The sequence below is a fragment of the Molossus molossus genome, unplaced genomic scaffold, assembly GCF_014108415.1.
Source record: "Molossus molossus isolate mMolMol1 unplaced genomic scaffold, mMolMol1.p scaffold_m16_p_5, whole genome shotgun sequence".
Classification (NCBI taxonomy): Eukaryota; Metazoa; Chordata; class Mammalia; order Chiroptera; family Molossidae; genus Molossus; species Molossus molossus.
Genome location: NW_023425388.1, coordinates 23,351,747 through 23,368,072, shown reverse-complemented (window position 1 = coordinate 23,368,072; position 16,326 = coordinate 23,351,747). Strand labels below are relative to the sequence as shown.

The 16,326-nt window shown below is 40.1% G+C and overlaps 1 protein-coding gene across 2 annotated transcripts; it reads right to left on the bottom strand.

Annotated features, from left to right (window-relative positions):
• Positions 1–252: 252 nt before the first annotated feature.
• P2RY1 (purinergic receptor P2Y1) lies at positions 253–6,739 on the bottom strand. Of its 2 annotated transcripts, XR_004956832.1 has the most exons (3): positions 4,989–6,739; positions 2,805–2,889; positions 253–2,141 (listed from the first exon to the last, which is right to left on the bottom strand). XR_004956832.1 is itself a non-coding variant. In XM_036243457.1 (2 exons), the coding sequence occupies exon 1, from the start codon at positions 6,146–6,148 to the stop codon at positions 5,027–5,029; it is 1,122 nt and encodes a 373-aa protein (XP_036099350.1). In that variant the 5' UTR covers positions 6,149–6,739; the 3' UTR covers positions 253–2,889; positions 4,989–5,026. The 2 variants fall into 2 exon arrangements, 1 of the variants encoding a protein (XP_036099350.1); XM_036243457.1 differs by having other exon boundaries at positions 253–2,889.
• Between the last annotated feature and the right edge of the window lie 9,587 nt (positions 6,740–16,326).

Below are 16,326 nucleotides of genomic sequence, written 5' to 3'. Positions count from 1 at the left end.
GTAGGACTGTGCACCGGAAACCTGTAAATTTGGTTAACCAGCGTCACCCCACTGCGCACTCACCTTCTAACACCGAGGAAAAACACTAATGCTCTCAGCTGAGTTCATTCCACTATACACGTTCTCACTGCATAGCAGATATGGATTTAATAAACTTGAGAGAAGCAGGTAGTGTAGACTAATAAACAGAAAACCACAAAGGGTTCTTAGTATGATTACCCCCATAGATTCCAAATTAGAGAAAAGGTTGCAGCTAACATTTTAAATACAGAATGCTAGTGTGGGAAATAATTCATTAAGGTTGCACTTTGTATTTTCCTCTGAAAAATTAGGTTGCATTCCTATGAATAATATCAAATAATGTAATCTAATCAATCATCTTCTATGAGGATTCATTCTTTAACACTTCACTATTTTACAGTGCAGGCTACACCTTAAGAAATGCCTGCATTAATTCTACACACTCCACAGTATTTGCCACATGGTATAATAGTACATGTCAAAGTGTGGGGAACTTGTGGGAATTAATACTTTAATAACATAGAAGCAGACCACATTTCATAGTTTTATTGAGACTTTTTCAGTTCTAATTATCTATGGTAGGTACAATTCTAGTGACCACGATTATATCAAGGTTCTGATTATATCAAGGCTCTGTTGTTATTATCAATAGCAGATGCAAGGTTGGCTGCCATGCCTTACACACACACACACACACACACACACACACACACAATATTGTATACTCCTGCATGCAAACGTATAGGAAATGTACGTTTTATTAAAAACACAATTGTGCACAATTAATCTGGAATTTGTTAGGCTACCATTGATTTAGATAAACCTGAGAAAGCTCAAAATGTCAAGTAACACTGTTTCCACACCGCTCATCCAATGGCACTGTCAATCACAGAGAAACCCAGTTCAATTACTATATTAAATCACAGATAATATAAAAATAAACATTTTTGCAAAAGCACTACAACATACTAGAATTCAAATTCACAAATTCTGATATGTCACATATATTCCCCTTCATATTAATTTGTAACGATGTGTACAATACAATGTACAACAGAATAAGAAACGTAACAGAATTCAGCAGCCAAACATAATAGTTATCATTATAAAACTTAGAATTAAAGTTATCACTGAACAAATAAAACAGATTAAATGAATTGCTGTGTTAAACTTGCTGGTAGTGTGTTACTTAGGAACTCCATCTCAAAGAAATTAAGATTATACTATATTAGACCTTAAAAAGGAACACAGCACAAACATTTAAGCAGAACTGAGCACACAAAACTGGTTATATAAGTTGTCTCTTTCTCTCCACATCTCCCCAACGTTTTTCTTTAAATTCTAATGTTGTATTGATAATGCCCATCCCACCAGACTTCTAAGAGAATCTACTTTGAATTTAGGATAAGCATAATACATTTGGAAATAGAAGTTCTGACAATATTTGAGGGCACAATTCTAAATGTCCTGAAAAGACAATGTCAGCTTTTCTATGATATTATATACAGACCCAGATGTTTTGTATTTGCTATCGATCTAATAATAGTTTGACAACAAATTGTGTCTGTATAGAAAGAATCCTACATCAAAAGGTAAACGTGCAAAAGGTATCTAGAAAAAATTAATCACTAGTATCACAAAACAGATTTTCGTATTTTAGATTTTAAAAAAAGTCTGAAAACAAACATTTCCAGGTACTAATATTTGAAAAGCATCATAATATACAATAACTCATTTTATCTATGCATTGTTCATTATGTAAAATATACCTACCAGTGTGACATTAATATTATACATTGTAATAAATATAATTTACATCAGTATGTTGGCTCTTTCAAGAAAGTCTTTCAATCTATACAACTGAAGAACTGTAAGCTTCATTAATAAATACTATTATGATAGCTGCAATTTGACAAACAAAGTTAAAGCTTCAGTAGATCTCTAACTAGTTACACATTTTTATTGTCACCTGTCCAATTCCAGCCGCTCTAAGCATTGACATCTTTTGTATCCAAAGGCAGTGTAGTGTACTGCTGGAGTAGATGAAGACTTACAGGTCATAGTTCCACATATGGTGAACTTCGTAAGAATTTTTAGTCAAGGACTAGAATTGAAGAGTTCTGAAAAACACAGTAGCAGATTTCATTCACCATTGGCTATCTGTAGTTTTAATGTTTCCCACATCCCCTAAGGCCCCAATAGATAGATGTTATCCAAGTTTTTTAATCCAAAGAATGGTCTTGAAAGGGTCGTGAGTTCCATAGCTGGCCAAGTGGCAACATCATGGATATGACTCTGAATTCTACACTCATGCAGTATCTCTTCTCGGTTTGTCTTTTTATCATTTTAGTGCAAACATGTCGATGTTCAAAGAGTGAAAGATGTAATTTGTGTGCCATAAAACACCTTGAACTTGGCACTAAAAATGGTTTTGTATTGTGAAATTTAGTTAACTAATAAATCCTATCATCTTAGCAGTTTTTTTTTTAATCAAAATGCCAACAGACTTCTGTCTTTATTAAAATACTTATTAATATCATCACATGCCAAGAATCAGATTTTAAGATCACTGCTTCATCTTGACCCTCTTTTCACCATTAGCACAGACTCTTCCCAGAGACTTCTTTTTGCCTGGAAGGAGTTAGTGAGATCATTATTGTTACTATTTGACATGCATTTACATGTCACCATTGTCTACTGCATGATGTATGAAGCTAAAGAAGAAACACTGGAAAAACAAAAACATATCAAGAAGTAAAAGAGTATTTCTTGTTACTGTCCACCTCCTCAGTGGATCCACACTCCATAAGAAAGTTCTCTGAAAGATGAAACAATGTACTTAACACATCAGGCTGGGCATCTTGAGACCTAAAAGGAAGAAAACTAAAGTAAACGATGAGGAAATACTACAGGAATGGGTACCATTAGACTTTGAGATTAAAGATGGTACAGTCTTTAACATTTCCATTTTGTTCAATTTAGTGATATTAATCTTGTCTCACTGAACATGATGCTTGACAGGGACAATACAGTAATAACATATTTTAGACTTTCTTTTTGAGGATTGCACAAAAGACAATCCTGTAGGACCCTAGCCAAGTGAGAACCTAGCTAACCACCTTCCTCAACATGAGTGGTGTAGATAGGACATCTAAAAGATTTCTTCTGCAATAATTCTGTGCATTAACACTGAACATGCCAAAAAGAACCACTCTTTAGGAAGCTAGACACAGCTGTTCTTCATTGGTCTTTGTGGCCTGAGACTGGATAAACCAAAGTAACTCTAAGAAGAAAGTGAAGGTTTGTAAATCGGCAATCCACCCTGACAGGGTGCAAACTGAAAGCCATCCCCCACTTACCTCTCCCTATGTCCCCCAGGCTCTTGCCTTAAGACACAACCCCCAGTTACTTTACTTATAAGGTGCTTTCAAACAAGTTATTCCACCATGAGTTGCAGACTCTGATGTTAGCTTTATTGGGACTAGTTTGCACAATTAAACATTCCTTTGACACCGGATTTATTTGTTTGGAGCTATAAACGGTGTTACCTCACCTTGTTATTCTATATTATATAGAATTTTAAAGTTTTAAGGGCTAGAAATGCAGCAATACAATATTCACTGGAAATTATTATTAAAATTATTGAAGTATTTTACAGATTTTGCATTACTGTTTGGCAGAGAAAAAATATAAAACACTGACCAGTGGTCTTCTCTTACAAACTATTCATAGTATGATTGGTAGTTTCTACAACTTACTTTTCACTGCTAGGGTACCTTAGGTACTTACATTTAATTCTCCTTATTTCCCTCTCTCACATATTTTGAGGGTTCCCCCCCCCTTTACATAAGGATATAAGATGTAGTAAAGGTTTGTAGCTTCTCATTCTATCAATACAACCCACATGAATTACACCTTCTTTTCATATTGCATTTAATGTTTCCCAACATTTCAAAGAAGCAAAAAAGAACCTTTATACTATGTTTTTAATGTAAAGTTCTCAATCTAAAAATGTCTTCTCCCCAGTTCCCTGTTGCCTCATACATCTGAGAATATGATTGTACACTATGCTTTGTGATCCACTCTTCCTCTGGTATTACCAACGTCCTGCTCCACAGCCCTCAACTTTGGTCTGTAATTTATCTGTGATTTTTCACCATTGTTTTTACAGATGTGAGTGAGCATTTGCACTGGAACATACACAAAATCCTGAGGCACCACGCAGCAGTGATGCAAGTCACTCTCTCTATCACGGGAGGTCTAACAGAGTCCATGGCGTTTACAAGGAAAGTAAAAGCCCTTGGATTATTTTTAATGCATTTTACCCGTAAGATAATATATGCAGGTTTCCATCTTCAAACACTTAGCACCCAACATACAGTGTGAGCAGTTTTCTAGAAATAACTGGAAAATCACTTTTTAGGCTTTTAAATTCATTGGCTTTACTTTTCCATCCAAGTCTCCAAGAAACTCAGTCAGCTACCACCTATGCTGGTAGGACTGAAAACGACACCCAGCTGAGACCTCTGCTCATCTGATATTGAATGAATCAAATTTAGTATTTGGCTAAATGGGGAGCTTCAGCTTGTTCCCATAATGGGTTATTAAAAACATTAAAGACTAGATGAATCACAAACTTAAGTTTCAGGTGGTCAGTTTTCCTGGAGAAATTAATAGCAAAATAGCTCCAGTATTCAAGTGCACTTTAAACAGAAAAGCTTGTAAATTTTAATGGCAGAAGAGAAGGTAAATGTTTAACTGGGGTAGTATTTTTTTATTATACATACTTCTGGTGGGAAAGAAGCGAGGCCTTGAAAGCAAACCCAAACAAGCTAAGTGTGAGTGTGGACATTTCCAGTTCTTTTTTTTTTAACTCACTAATTTCTTGGTTTGATTTTTCTCTAAACTTTTAGAAGCTTAAAGGTGGGGGTTAGGGGGGAAGCCCACGGCTCTATCAAGCATCCTACCATGTTACAATAGTGGGTGTTTGGGGATTCTTGCATCTTCACAAGCTTGTATCTCCATTCTGCTTGAACTCGGATAAAATATTGAGGGTCATGTCTTCACTCTTGGACTGCAAATTTGCCTCACTTCTTCTGGAAGCTTTCCTAGTTGCTCGGGAGAGCCTCCTTCTGAAAGTATCTCCTGCCAAGAAATAGAGAATAGGGTCCACACAACTGTTGAGACTTGCTAGACCTCTTGTCACCTGATAAGTGGCATAAACTCTGTCATTGAAAGCACACATGTCTGGGGTCTGAAAATCCAGCCGAGCCCTCAAATTCATCGTTTTCATGACATGGAAAGGGATGTAAGACACACCAAAAACAGTCAGTACAATAATCACCAGGTAAATTGATTTCCTCCTCAGAGGCGAGTTGTCCAGGTCATTGTAAATCAAAGCTCTCACAATTAATCCGTAACAGCCCAGAATCAGCACCAAGGGGACACAGAACATGGCTACAGTCGTGCACATGCTGTAGATGAAATAACTTCGCAGGTACTCGTCTGAAGTGGTGTCGTAGCAGGTGATGGTTTTGTTTTTGCGGACCCCGGTGCCCGAGTAGAAGAGGATGGGGGAGATCCCCAGGACCACGACGAACCACACCAGCACACTGATGTAGACAGCGTTCTTCTTCTTGAGCCTGCCCAGGGACTTCAGTGGATACACCACGCCACTGTAGCGGTGCACGCTGATGCAGGTTAGGAACAAGATGCTGCCATAGAGGTTCACGTGGAAGATGAACCTCTGCAGCTTGCACATGGCATCCCCAAAGATCCAGTCTGTCTTGTTAAAGTAGTAGAAGATGAGCGCGGGCAAAGTCAGCACGTACAAGAAGTCAGCCACGGCCAAGTTGAACATGTACACGGAGATGCCGCTCCACGGCTTCATGTGGAAGACAAACATCCAGATGGCCACGCTGTTGCCCACGAAGCCGATGATGAACACCAAGATGTAGACAATCGGAAGGTAGTAGAACTGGAAGCCCGTCTTGGTCAGCGGGCATTTGGACGAGGCTGCGACAGCGGCGGTGGAGGCGACTGTGCTGTTCCCCCAGGGAGAGCCCGGGCTGGCCAGAAAGGCAGCGTCCGTCCCGTTGGGGACAGCCGACCACAGCACCTCGGTCATTCTCTCGTCCCGGACTTAGGCGGAGGCTCCGAGGGGCGAACGGCAGGGAAAGGGCGGCGGCGGCGGCGGAGAGGGGCGCAGCGAGCATCGGAAAAGCGGGCGAGCGGAAGGGAGCGGGCACCGGGGAGCCCCGCGGGAGGGGGCGCGCGAGGGTTCGCCCACGCCGGCTCCGGCCCCACGATCGCTGCGGGCCATGAAATCCGCCCGGGACCGGGACCGAACCGGGCTGGCGGGCGGCCCAGTAACTTCCCCGTCCCGGCTGGCAGCGCCGAGGTTACACAACAGCGCGCAGGCAGGGCGCCGCTGCCCACAACTTCGCGCTGCGCTTTCCCGAGGGGCCGCCGGTCTGCGCCGCAGGCTCAGGTCCGGCCAAACTCACTGTGCGGCTCCCGCGCGGGGAGGGCGCTCCTCTGCCTCCTGACCCCGGCGGTCAACTTCGCGGGGCATCTTCCTGCTCCCCACCTGCAAGCACGGCGGCTGCAGACCTGTGCGCGTTCCGATAGCCTGCCTTGGCCGCCAGTCCCGCTCCGGGGCCTCCTCCCGCCCTGCGAGGTCCCGAGTGCAGGGGGCAGGCGGGAGAGCGGCTCCCCGCGAGGCTGGGCGGAGTCTGGGCACCGGCGCCGGGAGGCGAGGGGCGTGCCTCCAGCCCGCCGGGCGACCCGCGGGGCTGTGCAGCGCTTTCGCCGGAGCCTGAGTGTCTTCTAGGGGGGTGTCCGCGGTGGCCGGTGCTCCGCTGCTGCCCTCGGCTGCTACCGGAGTCCGGCGGGACGAAGGGCGCGCCCTTCAGGGCTGGCTGCTGGGGAGCGATTGGCCCCGAGCGCTCCCTCCGCTCTTCCGCCAGCTATCTCTGCAAAGTGAAGTTGCTGACACACAGGAAACCCTTCTGAACGCTCCCAGCCTTGTGCCTGCAGCCCGAGAGCCCACCCTTCCGAGGCAGACCTCTCCAGGGCGCTGGAGAACCAAGCCAGGTGCTGGCAGGTTCCAAGCAGCCCGCAGTGCCCCGCCGGGAACGCCCTGGCTCCGCTGTGCCTCTGCACGGGGACCAGATTCCTCGCGCAAGCAGGAACCTGCTGCTCCAGGACGGCCCCAGCCTTTCCAGGAGGCGGGGTGGGGAGGGGAGGGGCTTTCTGCCCTTCTAGTCTTTCTTCACTTTATTTCAATATTGATTTTCTTAATTAAGCAAATGCTAATAAACCGACGTCATTTGGTAACAGCAACTTGAGAATTTCTAAAAGGGCCTTGTAAAAATTAGTTTGTAGTTCACGTTACTTCAGCACAATTGAACTAGGTACCTACCACCTAACAACCCAGGCTCCCCAGATACTCCTGTCCAGTACATTTCATTCAAGTTCCGAGGCTGCAATAAAAAGTAATTAAAACTTGTTTTGGAAGTCACTTGAATATTAAATACAGGATATAGGATAGAGGTAAAGAACAATTGAAACTCCATAGTGATTAAGGTATGATGGGGGGGGGGGGTGTTATTACAACACTGTGTCTTTAGACTAAAATGATTAGTCACAATCATCTCTAGTAAGTACTTTAACACTATAGGTTGGGATTTTCTTAAATACTACATTTATTTAAAAACTTGTTTTCATGGCTTGAATGCATCAAAAATTTAGCCACTGCATTTCAAAATTATATTTAAGTTTAATTAGAAAATTATTAGCTGTTTAGGGACATATTTCAGTGGGCCCACACAGAAATGTAATCTAGCACTTCTTGACATTCACTGATTAGTGGAATATTTTGTGTGAAATTATTACAAAATCTTTTCTCTTAGAAGAAAAATAATCCAAAAAAAAAAAAATACCTGTAAAATATGTACCATAAAGATTTCTTTCTGGTGCTAGATGTCACATGATGATGTTCTCTTTTTTAAAAAATGCTCCTAGGAAAACCTCCGGCCCTTGGCTTTGATACCACAAAGGAAAATTCCCCACAAGACCCAGATGGTCCTTTAGAAGAACACCTGTAGAAAGGAGCATATCCAAACACAGGGTACTGGCAGCACAATGGTATTTTGAATTGTGGTCTATTGAACAGCATGAAAATAACTGATAAAACGAGAGTGAATAAGTTAAGTGAAGGGCGTGAATGCTGTTGTTTTGAAAACAGTCTTAATTGAGATAAATGCTACTGGCCTCAGTCTTCTCATCAACAACATAGGACAGTTGGCTTTAATTGTCTTTTATTTTTCATTCCAGTCCTCAGATGAAGTGATTCTATAATTCTGAGCCTTAACATTTTCGTATTGTTTCATTGGGATGGTACTAACTGGGGTGATATTCCATTATGGGAGAGAAGGAAGCAAGAAAAACCATTAAGAAAAGTCCCATTGGTACTCAATAGGTCCTAACTTCTCACTGCTTTGCATTTTTTATTTGTAACACAGGCAATATGTGACCTCACTCAGAAGCCTTTGCAAATGCATTAACTCGTGATGTGAGTGTTTTTAAATGTACACTTAGTCCAAATACCATTAAGTACGGTCAGAAAACTTGACACCTTACTAGGAATTTGGAGAAGATAGTTGTCCTGAGTGTACTACAGATTTCTTTTTAATGATGTTAGAAAGGTATATTTTGTAAGCACGACTTTTACATTCAGCATATTTAACTATATATTTATAATATGTTTAACTTATATTTTAAATCAAAATTGTGCCTTTTGGAAATATTTTACATGTATTCACTTATTGTTTGTTGATAACTTTCTATTCGTAAAACATTTAACTAGATTTAATGAAAGAAAAAAGTTAACCTCCATCTAAGACCCAATAACATGTCAGTATTTATTGATATTTGAATACCAATTATAAATGCCTTAAAGTTATGAAAACAACATGGTGTTTCTTAAGTGACTTCCCCAAATGCTTTGTATTAATTTATTTTGTATTTGATTAATGATGCAAATGCCTGACTTCAAGTTCTCCAATTCAGTTGGAAATGCAAACAATATACCCAGTCATGATAATAACATATAATAATAGCAATAATAAGCTTTTCTTATATACTTAGCACTGTGCACATTAAATAATGATTATCATTTTTAATCCTTAAAAATATCCTATGATGATGTTTGACAATTGTATTCCTATTTTATAAGTGGTGAAACTAAGGCACAGAGAAGTTAAGTAACTTATCCATAGTCACACAGTAAAACTGGGACTTAAACCTAAGCCATCTACCCCTAAAGCCCATACATTTAACTACTACTCTATGATGTAATACAAGTACAGGGCATTGGTAGAAAAATTAAATTTTAGTGACCACTACAAGTTGAACATAAAAAGGGTTATTTCCAGAAGCCTTCTATCAAGAGAGAAAATTTTGAGCCAGACTTTGAAAGGTACTGATAGTCAAACAATCTTTCAGAAGCTTCCCAAAAGTTCTACTCTACTTATGCTGCTAAAATTAGCCAACAATTTATATATGATCTGAGAAGGACCCATAATCCTCGGGAAGTCAGAACTGTTTAGCCTCAGATTCATAAACAAAAATGCTGCCCTTCTTATGTTTACAAACATTCTCATAACCATTGTTAGGAAATCACTTCTTTCTCCTTCTTTAAAGTCAGAAAATCCAACAGGCATCGAGGATGGAAAGACCATTGAAAAAAGTCTAACCAAGGGCCACACACATAAGAAGAAAGAAAAGAAACCTTTGATAAACATAAAATATAAAGTCTCTCAACTTTAAAGTTGAGACTAAGAACTATGAGATTAAATAAACACTATATACACATGCTAAACCTGATGTGGGTGACAGTGTGGAAGAAGAGAGTGCTTATGGGCAGGATACCCGTTATGATTCTGCAGGTGAGAGGCACTGCGACCCTGATTTGGAGTTAAGGGCATCCTTTGAGAGATCCTTCTAAGTATAATAAGTAAAATGTGATAACTTCTGAGATACACCTTAGGAAAGTGAGGAGACTCTTGTATCCTGGCCCACCCTCCAAGAGGAGACAGAAATAGAAGAAAGGGTCTAAGGAACTCATAGCCAGCGTCCCCCAGTGAAGCAGGAGAAGGAAAGAGGGCGAGATGGAACGGAAGAGGACCAGGAACTTACTGAGAAAGAATAAAAAGATTGTCCTGTTCTGCAGAGGGCCCAGCTGCTCCTATAAATTATGTGCTTGTCATGGATCCAATGAGTAGACTTCCTGAAATTTATTTCATTAAGAATCACAGCAGGGGTAGAGGACACAGAATAGGAGACAACCGGGTTTCTCCAAGGTTGAAATGAGGAGGAGACCAAGAGACCGGGAAGGTCCTGGGAAAGAGAGGGGAGACAGAAAATGGGAGGGGGAGGCAGAGGAGGAAAGTGCAGGAGAGGAAGAAGGAGAAAGCAAGGTACTTGCTCAGAAATAGGGAGAGACCTTGGATAAGCTCACTGAGCATTGCTTTTCGATGATTTAGTTTTAAATCTGGGTGGATGTCAGGGGAGAGGTGTGAGAGGTGGTAAGATAACCCAGGCTACATGTTTCTGTGGTCAAAGTAATGTCACTGTTGAGTATTTGCCCCTTAACAAATATCACTGAGCTGGGTTTTCCATTGGTGCCTTATCACTTGCAGGAACCCAGGCCACTTACATCTTCCATCCTTCAGAAAGCTTCTCGCTCCCAGAGTACTCGGGAAACTGCTTTCCTGTATTCCCTTTTCAATGTTCTCTTCCCTTGTTCCCATCTGTGTGAAGCCTTAAGTCCCAAACAGTCTTGGGCACTTTATAATATTTTCAAAAGAATTTTGGTAATTCCAGAATAAAAGGCTCCAGTCCTGGCTTTGTAGGCTCAGTCTTTCTCAAATCATCCTTCTCAATAAATATTCCCTTTGCTCTCTTTGTCTCCGACCTCTCTGGGTTCAATAAGACATGTCTTCCAACATCTAGTGGTAACAGATTAGAAACGCTGTACTACATGCCAGTTCTTCTACAGTTTCTTTATACACTTAGCCTTTTAAGAAGACAGGGACGTAAATGTTCACAGAGCCAGATACCCATATACCTGTGGGTGCACAAATACCTTTCAGCCAGATACCACATCTGAGGTCTTGTTCCATAACTGTGGACCACGGAGGGTTCCCATGAGAGCAGAAAGGGTAAGCATATGACAATATTTGAGTTATTTGTCATCGTTATTATATCCACCATAAATAAATTGTTGATTTTTGGTACATCCATATTTTAAATATATAAGCTAAATTCCAAATAGGCTAATGAAAATCATGTGTAAAAATAAAGAGATACCTGTTTTCTTATGTTAAGCCACATCTTCTATTAGCTCGCTCCTGGGGTGTTGGTTTCAATTATGCCCCAAATGCTTCACATTTTTCAATATTAAAGTGATAACAGTCAGTTGTTGTCATTCATATTTCAGATTTTGGAATGTGGCTGTCTGAAAAGTTGATAACTAGTTTTCACCAGTAGCACTGAAAATGTGAACCCACTTTAAGTAGAGAAGCCTTGTGTCCATTTTTACAATCTTTTTGGGTTAGATTCTTGTAGAAAGACTGACAGGATGGTTTAACCCCAGAAAGCCTGCTTACAATGAACCAAACTTTGAACACCCTTCTGGAGAGTTATCTGGGTGACCAAAGAAAGAACCCAACTAGTTAACATAGTAAGGTGAAAGAATCCCATCCCTTGTCTTGAAAACAATAAAAAGAAATAAAAAATATCAATATAGAAACAGTTACTTGTATTTGTCAAAGAGCCAAAATAGAGACTAGATAATAATTCAGGTCGAAGAAGTAATTAGTTACTCCCTGATGCATTCTTGTTGTTTTCAGTGATAGGGTTCAGCAGAACCTCAGAATCTGACATTAGTTCTGATTTTTATCTCTCAGCTTTAGTTCTAGAAACCTGATACTGTAGCTAAATGTTTATCTTAGAGACTGCATCATAGCCACTATAATTAGTAAGTAAAACACTGTCTTAGCTCACCGGCAACATCTACTTTGAGTCTCTTGGCACAGGTTCTCAAAATTGAATGTACATGGAAATCACATGGGAGATCTCACTAAATGGCAGTTGTAGGTATGGGGTGGAACCCAAGACTTGCATGTCTAACAAGTTCCGTTTGATGTCCAAACTCCTCATCCAGCCAGTATGCTCTCTGAGTAGCAAGATTTTATATGATCTTGCCTGACTTGGCTTAGCTAGGCCAACTTAAAACTGATGTAGCTGTTTCTATCCAGCTATGGCACACATATGTCATACACTATTTAGAATGTTTTTCATTTATTAGCTCACAGGACATAATCTTGGAGAAGACAGAACTAGGTTCAAAAATCAATCAGGGTTACTTAACAGCTGCATAACTAGACACATTCCTAAACCTATCCTGTGGCAATGTTCTTATCAATAAATCCTATAGCACAAGATAGCTATGAGCATGGAATCATGTAAAGTGCTTAGGACTGTGCCTACGACATAATAAATGCACAACAAATGGTAGCTATTATTACTATGATCATTACCATCATTATCATTTATAATACAGTCATTGTTTTTACCTTGATGAAGGAGCATTTGCACATAAGAAAACCAATCCATCAAAACCAGCTTGGGCAAATTAAGTTTCTTTATTAGAAGGGTACAGGAGTATGTCCTTTATAGAAAGTGGACAAAGAAACTCGAAAATCAAGGATTTTGCATATTGCCTTTACTTCTCCAAAGACATGAGGGTCTCTGTTCTGTCTTTATTTAACCATATACTTTTCTTTCCCTTCCTTCTTCTTGGCCTCCCCTTGTTTTTCCTCTCTTCCCTTTCTGTCGTTCTACTGTTGAGTTTCCTCTCTTTCTATGTGGACAGGGCTCAACATGGCCACCCAGAGTTTAACATTACTTCCAACAATAAATTGCTGAAGAAAGAATCTGGACTGACATGGTTCAGTTCACTTTGGCCTGGTGGAGAAGGGAAAGGGTTGAGCAATCTGAGCCTTCCCCCAGGGATGAGCAACAGACTACAAGAAGAGACAAGAGAAGGGTGGGCTACTTAGGAGGAGATATGGGTACAGGGAAGATGTAATCTACTGATGAAACTGGTATTTCTGGTATGGAAGGCAATATGACCCTGGATGTGGTTGGTGGGTGGGAAAGGGAGAAGAGTAAGAGAGAAGTTTCAGGAAATGCAATTGTGACAGGCACACTCCAAAGTCTTAAGCCTAGAGGAGCATGCCTGTAGCCTGCAGAGCCTGGTGGAGAAAACAGTGCTCCATGATCGGTGAGAGCAGGTCCTGGGAGCCACTGCTGGGGCAGAGAAGTTGGTGAGAGTCAACTACCAATGAGAGTACCCGAGCAGAGGTCTACAGAACCAATAGAAGAGCTGAACAGAATGAATGAACTAAGAAAACAGAAAAATACTAGTGTCTCGCCTATTTTGTCTTTGCTAAGGATGTAAGGAGGGAAGGCATGAAAGAAAAAAAGAAAAGACTCTTTGCATTCGTAACAGGAAAACGGAAGTCTTTGTTCAATCAAAGATAAATTATGAGATTCTGCTTCCATTGTGGAAACCAGCCCCAACCATGGTAATTGTCACTGGAACTCTAATTATTAATTCAATTGAGAGGAGCCCAAGGGACATATTCACAGTCATTTGAGTCCCTGGAAATGAGGAGTTGACATGAGCTTCGGAGCAGCAGAGCAGTTGAATTGGGTTTAGGTTGTCAGGAGAGAGTGGACAGCAAGGCTGGGGAGTCTTCGTGATGATTGCACTAACCAGTTCTGCCTAAGAGTTCTGTTCATTCTGCTCAGGCCTGGCATTTTGGGCTGAAGGATTCATTATCGTTTACTTTAGCAAGATACCATGAGAGATTAGCACCTCCAAAGTGGCATATGGTAAGATGAAAATGGCAGCCTGGTAAGGGTTTGGAATGACAAGCGTATGTGTGAGGGACAGTGTGGCACAGGGAAGCCGAGCTTGACTACCAACCCAATGCTTCCCATTTAGAGGCAAAGATTACTACCAGTGTGGAGACCACGGAGCTCTGCCAAAGACACGCCTACAAAGTCATAAAATTAGTATTCAGTAGGTTTGGAAAGTGCTCCAGAAAAGGAGCATAAGGTCCATAGTTAGTTTAATATATATCTCTATATATAATTTTTGTTCTGGGGAGGAATATGTCTTTATATATTTACTAAGAGCATGTCATATGTTATAATATAATGTATGTTATGTTGTAATCAACAAAAGGGGAAATGAAAGAACTAAGCTGGAAACATCTGCTCAAAAAAAGCAGGGAAAAGATGTGGGCTCCAAGAGAAGGAAAGGACACGGAATAGGCATTTCAAGAGCAAAAAGAGAAATGAAAGAGTTGCTACTCTGGCCATTGAAAGAAAATGCACAAGGAAACATAGTAGGTAGAATGAACAAGAAATAGGTCTGTAAATCATCTGGGATAACTCAGGCCTCAGAAGATCAATTGTATAGCACTCTGAAATAAAAAGCATATATGTATGAGTACACATAGACACATATGTGTGTGTGTGCATGTGTAGTGTGTGTGTGTGTATTATGAAAAGAAGCAGGACTGAAAATGAAGGGCAAAAGGACTCATGGCTCTTCAGTAATGGCAGTTGTTGAAGGACTATTGATTATCATGTGGATAATCTAAAACGCTATCCACAGGATGTTATCAGACTTCAACATTCCAGACTGAATGAGGTGATGGCATGTTTAGAAAGGAAGCCTTTTCTAGTTTAATGACCTCAGCTGGACTCCTCCTGGAGACTGTTGAACTGACTTTGTCTTCTCTATTGTTAGAATGACATGTACGATAAAATAAAGAGGCTAACAATTTTTTTAAACGCACTTTATTTCTAATTAAAAAAAATGTAATTACCCACAAACAGGATTATTGTTGGGAAGAAAATAGATACTGCACACACATGCACATCCGCACATGCACACACACACACACACACACACACACACACACACACAAGAACACAGAAAAACAGATGCAAAATTCCATACCCTGGGCCAGCCAATGTTAATGTTTACTCAACAAAAGATATTTTCCTTCAATTATATCCATATGAATATATATTTGTATGTACATTATAAATTAGGGTTCTATTTGGTTGCCTCCTGCCTTCTTTCCTGTATATATACCATCTGACCATTTTCTCAGCAGTGGCAGGACACCACTAGTATTACTGGAAGGTCAAAGGAAAGAAAAGGAGGTTTCGCTGGTATTTCTAAACAGGAAAGACTGGTGCCATAGCAGAGGACATGAAACATAAAACACAGAGAAACTATAAAGGGACAATGGGAGCCCAGTTTCCTCAAGAGATATCCTGGTGCATCAGTTGAGTTTGGATTAAGACTTTAAATCAGGTAAACAATAATTTTGTTTTCAATAACAGACAAAAATAAAGCTCTTATCCCTTAAGTTATTGCAAAAACTTTATAACCCAACACTCCCTGCTCAGAAATTTCTAGAGAGAAAGGAATCAACATGATAGATGACAAGCACATGAAACGTAAAAGAGCTAACATTTAAAATACTTTAAAAAGTAAAATGAATAGTTAGTCTGAATTCATTAATAGGAATAAGATGAAATGATAGTGACAAAAAAACACACAAGGAAAATGTATTTAAAAACAGATTAACCTATACAAGAAGTTCTAACAAAAGCCATTCAACCAAAAAGAAGAGCAAACATATTTACATATATGGAAAATATAAGGAAGATCCAAAGATAAATTGGAAATTAGAAACAGGAAAGTGAACATAATGGAAAATTATAAATAATTGTTTTTGAAAATAGGGTAAGCTCAGCCAAGTGGTTCGGGGTATAGTGGTTATTCATAACCATAACCAAGATACTTATAAAAATAATAGTAAATACTTAGTGAGCACTTGCTATGTCAACTCCACAGCACTTTATATGTTTTTTTCTAATTTAATCTTTGGGAATAATAAAAATGTAATTCACTGATGAAGAGATAGGGTTTTACAGAAATGGACAAGACAAATAACAGAAAAGATGAGAGAGAATAAAGGGATTGAGACAAAGGCTAAGACCTAAACTTAAAAAGAAAAATAAGCAAGTTAAATACATGAAACTATCCAAGTAAATCAATACCCGCAAACTAGAAGCTGCTGATTTTAATGACAAGGGTATGAAAAATCTCATCAAGAAGCGACAGGAAGTAAAACTGTGGGCAAAGTA

Coding starts and splice junctions, on each gene's coding strand:
- P2RY1 (XM_036243457.1), bottom strand. CDS start 6,148: ATGACCGAGGTGCTGTGGTCGGCTGTCCCCAACGGGACGGACGCTGCC.